Source organism: Phyllostomus discolor, chromosome X, assembly GCF_004126475.2.
Source record: "Phyllostomus discolor isolate MPI-MPIP mPhyDis1 chromosome X, mPhyDis1.pri.v3, whole genome shotgun sequence".
In the NCBI taxonomy this organism is placed as follows: Eukaryota; Metazoa; Chordata; class Mammalia; order Chiroptera; family Phyllostomidae; genus Phyllostomus; species Phyllostomus discolor.
In genome coordinates this window covers 78,190,461-78,198,189 of record NC_050198.1, presented here as the reverse complement: position 1 = coordinate 78,198,189, position 7,729 = coordinate 78,190,461, and the positions used below count along the sequence as shown (strand labels likewise).

The following is a 7,729-nucleotide window of genomic DNA, read 5'->3' as shown; positions in this document are numbered from 1 at the left end:
ATTCCCATGTCTCTGGTTCTTTTTTGCTTGCTTGTTTGTTTTGTTGATTAAATTCCACATATAAGTGAGATTATATGGTATTTGTCACTTCCTGGCTTATTTCACTTAGCATAATACTCTCCAGTTCATCTATGCTATCACAAAAGGTAGAAGCTTCTTTCTTTCCGCTATGTAGTATTCCATTGTGTAAATGTGTCTTTATTTTTTCTTTTATAATTTTTTATTGTCGTTCAGTTACAGTTGCCCCGCCTTTTCTCCCATTGCTCTACCCTGCTCCATTCCCCCAACTCCTACAGTCAATCCCCCCATTGTCCATGCCCATGAGTCCTATATTCATGCTCTTTGTATTACCTTTTCCCCTTCTTTCCCCCTTTATTCCCTTATCTCCTCCCCTCTGGTCACTGTCAATTTGTTCTTTATTTCCAGCTCTCTGGTTCTAGTTTTCTCATTTGTTGATTTTATTGATTAGGTTCCACTTATAGGTGAGATCATATGGTATTTGTCTTTCACTCCCTAGCTTATTTCACTTAGCATAATGATCTCCATTTCCATCTATACTGTCCCAAAGAGGAGGAGTTCCTCTTTCTTTCTGCTGCATAGTATTCCATTGCATAAATATACCACAGTTTTTTTATCCACTTATTTACTGATGGGCATTTAGACAGTTTCTAGCACTTGGTTATTGTAAATAGTGCTGCTATGAATATTGGTGTGTGTAGGTTCTTTTGGATTGGTGTTTCAGGATTCTTAGGGTATAATTCCAGAAGTGGAATCTCTGGGTCAAAAGGCAGTTCTATTTTTAGTTTTTTGAGGAAATTTTCCAGTGACTGCACCAATCTGCATTCCCACCAGCAGTGCATTAGAGTTCCCTTTTTTCCACAACCTTACCAGCACTTGCTGTTTGTTGATTTGTTAATGATGGACATTGTGGCAGGTGTGAGATATCTCATTGTGGTTTTAAGTTACATCTCTCTGATGTTGAGCATCTTTTCATATGTCTATGGGCCCTCTGTATATCCTCCTTGGAGATGTGTCTATTTAGGTCTTTTGCCCATTTTTAAAGAATTGTTTGTCTTCCTGGAGTGGAATCATGGGAGTTCTTTATGTATTTTGGAGATCAAACCCTTGTCCAGTGTATTCTTGACAAATATTTTGTCCCATATGGTTGGTTCCCTTTGCATTTTAATAACATTTTCTTTGGCTGTGCAGAAGCTTTTAATTTGATATTGTCCTATTTGTTTATTTTTCCTGTATTTCCCTTTCCCTAAGACATATATCAGCAAAAATATTACTGTATGGATTATCTAAAATCCCCCTGCTTATTTTTTCCTCTAGGAATTCTTTCTTAATGTAGACATAAGCCTCCCTTTTAAGACTGTTTTTCCTGAATCTATTTTGGTATGTTGTGTTTTCATCTCCGATTGTCTCAAGATTTGTTAAATTTCCTTTTTTATTTCTTCCTTAATGCATTAGTGTTCAGGGATACATTCCTCTTAGTCTGTCAAGGTTGCTATAACAAAATACCATAACTGGAACTGTTTACAAACAACAAACATTTATTTCTCATAGTTCTGCAGGCTGGGAAATCCAAGATAAAGGCACCAGCGTGTTTGGTGTCTGGTGAGCAACTGCTTACTTATTCATAAAATGGCTGTCTTTCCATTGTAATCTAACATGATAGAATGGTCAAGAGAGCTTTCTGGGACCCCATTGTTCCATTCACAAGGACCCCCCCATGACCTAATCACTTCCTAAAGGCTCCAGTTCCAAATAACATCATATTGGGTATTTGGTTTCAACATATTATTTTGGGGATGCATTTACAGTCTACACCCTTGTTTAATTTCAACATATTTTTACATTTTCCAATTTTCCTCCTGATTTCTACTTTTATGCCATTGTAATCAGAAAGGATATTTGATGTATTTTAAATATTAAATTTTTAAAGATTTGTTTCAGCCTAACATACGATCTATCTTGAATATTCCATTTGTACTTGACAAGGATGTATATTCTACTATTGTTGAATGCAATGTTTTATATATGTTTGTTAGGGCCATTTGCTCTATAGTCTTGTTCAAGTTCACTACTTGCCTAGTGATTTTCTGTCTGGATATTCTACCCATTGTTGACAGTGGAATAGTGAAATGCCCTACTACTATTTTATTGCTCTCTATTTTGCCCTTAAGTTCTCAGGATACCCGTAATTACTTAATGTAATTAGGTGCTCTGAAGTTGTGTGTGTATATAATTATAAATGTTTTATATTCCTAATGAATTGACAGTTCATTATTATATAATGATCTTCTCTGTCTTGTGACAATTTTTGACTTATACTCTATTTTTTATTTTGTGTGTGTGTGTGTGTGTGTGTGTGTGTGTAATATCCCCTGCTTTATTTTTGGTCAGCATTTATATGGAATATGTTTTTTTCTTTCTTTACTCTTCGTCTATATATATCCTTAAAGCTAAACTGAAACACTTGTAGATTTTTTTTTTTGGTTGGATCTTACTTCTTTATCCATTTTGCCACTTTTGGTTGGATGATTAATCCATTTATATTTGAAGTCATTTTGTTATAAAAAGATATGTATTGCATTTTGGGTGTTTTTGTATGTTTTATATTTTTTCTGTTTTTTTCTAGCTTGCTTGCTGTCCTCATTTGTGATTTGATAATTAAAATCATCCACACAGTATAAATGGAACATTATTGTTCAAAGGATATAAAGTCACAGCATTACAAGCTGAATACATTCTAGAGATCTTCTGTACAACATAGTGCCTATAGTTAACAGTACTATACTGTGCACTTAAAAACTTATTTAAGATGGTAGATCTCATGCTTAGTGTTCTTAACACATGCATGTATGCACACAGAAAGCAGCCATACACACAAAAAAGAAGACACTAAATTTTTTGGATGTGATGAATATGATTTTACTTTGATTGTGGTAATGATATCACAGGTATATACATGAGACCAAATTCATCAAATGTATACATTAAATATATGCATTTTTGTATATTAAATATTCCTCAGAAAAGGTGCAAAAATTGAATTGATTTTTTAAAGACTTTATTTATTTATTTTTAGAGAGGGAAGGGAGGGAGAGAGAGAGAGAGAGAGAGAGAGAGAGAGAGAGAGAGAGAGAGAGAGAGAGACATCAATGTGCGGTTGCTGGGGGTTATGGCCTGCAACCCAGGCATGTACCCTGGCTGGGAATCAAACCTGGGACACTTTGGTTCCCAGCTCGCACTCAATCCACTGAGCTATGCCAGCCAGGGCTGAATTGATGTTTTTATTAGTCAAAGTTCTACAAACAAAATCAAGAAGACAGAGAAATAGAGATATAGACAAATGTTTATCTTGAGGGATTTCTTCATGTATTTATGGCCACTGAGGTGTCCTATCAACTGCCATCTGTAATCTGGAGGCTTAGGAAAGCCAATGGTATAGTTCCAGTCCACTCAAATACCTGAGAACCAGGGGAGTCCATGGTAAAAGTCCTGATTTAAGTCTAAAGGTCCAATAAACAGGAGTGCCCATAACTGATGTTCAAAGGTGGAAGAAGATGAGTGTCTCAGAGACACATATTTTCAGAGAGTAAATTTGCCCTTTCTGTCCTTTTGTTCTATATTTAAGGGATTCAACATTTTGAGTAATGCCCAGTTGCATTGGTGAGGCTGATCTTTACTCAATCTACTGATTCAAATGCTAATCTCTACTACATACGCACTCATTATCCACTGAGAAATTATGTTCTACAAGGTAGTTCAGCTTCTCTTAGTCAAGTTGCCACATAAATTAAACCATCATAATGTTATAGTCTTAAATCTCAAATCTATAGGGCAGAGTAGCAAGCTGGAAACTCGGGCAAGTTTTCTGTCTTATAGTCTTGAGACAGAATTCCTTCTTTTCCAGGAAACTTTAGTTTTTGCTCAAAAGGCCTTCAGTGGGTTGAATGAGGCTCACCCACATTATGGATGTTAATCTCCTTTACTTAAGTCAATTATTTTAAATGTTATTAGCATCTACAAAATTCTATCACAGTAACAGCTAGACTAGTGTTTGACCAAACAACTGAGCAAAATAGCATCTCCAAATTGACAAATAAAATAAACTGTCTCAATCTACATCAGAAAAGGTAGAAATATTTCATCTATATCCTAACTTTTTAACTTATCACACTGGAAAAAAGAACAGTAAACTGAAGAAGCAGAAGGAATAAAATCAAGAAAACAGTGCAGAAATTATTGAAATTGCGAATAGAAAAATAATAAAGAAATCAATAATACCTAAAGCTGTGTCTTTTAAACAGTTTTTAAAAGTAGAGGTTATTACTACCAGCCTTACAGAAATAAATAGAGATTATAAATCAATAATGTGAACAATTGTAAACTGTAGAACAGGTAATCATTGGATGTAAATGCATTACATCCAAACAATGAAATAACCTTGAAGCCAATATGCTAAATAAATGAAGCCAGCTACAAAAGGCCACATATTATGATTCCATTTACATTAAAAAGGCCGAGAAAATAGGTCTAGAGAGAAAAAGACATATTAATGGTATTTAGGGCTCATAAGAGAGAAGTCTTAAAAGGGTGACAGATAAGGTTTCTTTTTGAGGTGAAGAAAATGTTCTAAGCTGTTGTGATGTTTGCTCATATTAATGAATATACGGAAAATCTTGGAAATGTATACTATAAATGGGTGAATGTATTATGTGTGAATTTCATTTCAATAAAGCTATTAAAAACAAGAAAATAAATATAAGTACCTCTGGAACTGGATTATGGGTATCTTGTTTCTAATTTGAACCTGCCTGATGCTTAGTTCCTCCCTATAGCAAATGAAAATATATATTTTTAAGATTTTATTTATTTAGTTTTAGAGAGAGGGTAAGGGAGGGAGAAAGAGAGAGAGAAGCATCAATGTGTGGTTGCCTCTTACATGTCCTGTACTACGGACCTGGCCTGAAAACCAGACATGTGCCCTGACTGTGAATCGATCACATGACCCCTTGGTTTGCAGTCTGGTGCTCAGTCGACTAAGCCACACCATCCAGGGTGGAAGGATATTTTTATTATCCCACAAACTGCAGTCTAGCTGAGCATAGAAGCCAGATTTTTTGATTTTTGTTTTTTGGGTTTTTTTGTTTGTTTTCGACAGGCCCACAGTGGAGCTTACTCACATTGTTCTGGGTTAGAATTTTGCTTCAGGTTTACAGAGTCATCAAAGCTAGCTATAGATATAGTTTTTCTACCTGTTTCACACTAGCAGTACAAGTATCTTAGAAACTCAGAGATCCCACCCCTTGAAATACCTCTGATGTTGTCTGAGGACAATTGTTGCCTTGACTACATTATTACATAGAGATAATCATCAGTGAAATGCCCTGAGCAGGCCCTGGGCTGCCTTAAAAATAAGATTCATGGGTTGAGGATGGGATGTTCTGGGGTATTGGGGACAGCCAGTTAGCCTCACCTGAGTGACAACTTGAGAACTTTGGAATCCTGTAGCTTTATAACTTCCAGAAGTGCCTATTGTTTCACCCAGTGACCCAGTGTTCTTTATTTTAGTGAAGTTCAGAAGAACATTCTGTGGACGTTTCAACCCATACATGTTAAACATCCCAGCTGTAATTTTTAACAATGGATTGGGACTCTGCAATGCAGACCTGTCTAGAGAGACTGTACCCTATCATGTCAACAGTTCTGTTGTGAGGTATCCTCAATTTAACATGCCTTTAACAAAACCCTTTCAGAAAAAGTACGTTGTGGGGGGAAATGCCCTATATAGGTATGAGGCCTTGCATATGCACTACCCCATTGAGCATGGACTGGTAACAGGATGGGCTTACATGGAGAAACACTGGAAATATATCTTTGAGTGGGAACTGGGAGTAAAATGCCATCAACAGCCTCATGACTGATGAGTACTCATGACTAAGCCCTCCTTGAACCCAAGAAAGACTCAAAAGAAGATGGTGGAAGTAATGTTTGAGACCTTCAATGTGTCTGCCTTCTACCTGTCTAATCATGCAGTAGTGGCACTCTATGTCTCTGCCTCTGTCACAGGCCTTGTGGTGCACAGTGGGGAAGGAGTCACTTGCACTGTCCCTGTATTTGAGGGTTACTCCCTGCCTCATTCTGATACTTAGCTCCATGTGGCAGGGAGGGACCTTACAGAGCACCTCACCCAGCTACTCCTTGCTAGTGGGAGTAGTTTTCCTTACATACTCAACAAGGACTTAGTCAATGACATCAAAGAGAAGCTGTGTTATGTGGCCTTGGATCCAGAGAAAGAGCTATGTAAGAGGCCAGAGAAAGTCTTGAGAAAATATCAACTGCCAGATAGGAATGTTTTCAACATTGGGGACTAGCTGCACCAGGTGCCTAAGATTCTTTTCACACTTCACCAGCTGGGCATCCATAGCCCAGAACTCCCAAATATGGTTGCCAGCAGCATTATGAAGCATGACACAGACATCCAGAAGAATATGTTTGCAGAAATTATACTGTCTGGAGGCACCACTCTCTTTCCTGAGCTTGAGGAAAGACTTACGAAAGAATTGGAAGAGCTGGCTTCCAGAGGCAGTTCCATCAAGATCACAGCTTTTCCTGATAAGTGTTTCTCTGTGTGGATATGTACATCCATCGTGCCATCTCTGAGCAGTTTCAAACAGATGTGGATCACTCCTGAAGAGTTCATGGAGTTTGGGTCCTATGTCATTCAGAGAAGATGCTTTTAAAGAACCCACAGCACAAGGAACAACTTGAAGTGTCAGATCATGGGCACTGAATAAAGTGAAATCTTCCCATGGGGTCCAGCATGGTGTTTGATAGAATGATATGATATTTGGCATTTTAGTTCATTTTTGCTGGCACTAGAGTGATTTCTGATCAAGGTAGTGAACATTTTTACATGGTTCTATTTCACACTTCCTGTCCCATGAACCTCTTTAATTCTTTCCTCTTGAGAAATCCTTGGGGTATGTATTGAAGATGTATCCACTTTGCGGAGTTTGTGGTAAAAGAAGGTGCTTGAGTCTCATGTCCGCTGTTTGACTCAGTAGGGTCCCAGGAATCTTCATTTTAATAGAGTGGCTTAGATATATTTTGTAGACCTAGGACTGAGGAGAGACAGAATCATGAGGAAAAGTGCAGGGAGGAGAAGGATATTATATAGAAAGAATGCTACCCTGTTTTAGGGATCATCAGAACCTTCCTTTTTATTGTTGCACTATTACAGTCCCATTTTCCCTCTCCCCCCTCCACCCAGTGTCCCCCACTTTCCCTATCACCACATTATTGTCTGTGTCCATGGGCTAAGTGTACATGCATAGATGTTATTTTACTCAGTTGGTGTTTAATCAGCACAAGAGAGCAATAGAGCTCTTTGTTATGCGATCAGGCAGCTAAATAGGATAGAGCTGTTGTCCTTAGCAAAGAGGAGAGATGTGCACAAAAATCACTGTTTTTTTAAAGCTCTCTAAACTCAGGGCCCCTATTCCCAGCTGAAATATTAAAAATCAACACTGCTACTTTTTGAGTTTGTGTTTGCTTGCTTTTGCTTTAAAGGATATTTATAACCTCCTTCTGTTAAGGATAAATTATGGGAAATATTTAATGGTCCTCACAAAGACATTGTTGAATGAATTATGCATACATAAATTTCTTTACATTACTTTAGTGTTATTTTTCCAAAATATTGAGAGAAAAATGT

The 7,729-nt window shown here is 37.3% G+C and overlaps 1 protein-coding gene across 1 annotated transcript; it reads left to right on the top strand.

The window, feature by feature from the left end:
- The first annotated feature begins 4,796 nt into the window (after nucleotides 1-4,796).
- On the top strand, nucleotides 4,797-6,755 carry ACTRT1 (actin related protein T1). Its single transcript, XM_036016362.1, is given in 2 exon segments — nucleotides 4,797-4,800; nucleotides 5,584-6,755. Coding segments are annotated over 2 exon segments (1,176 nt in total).
- Nucleotides 6,756-7,729: the final 974 nt, after the last annotated feature.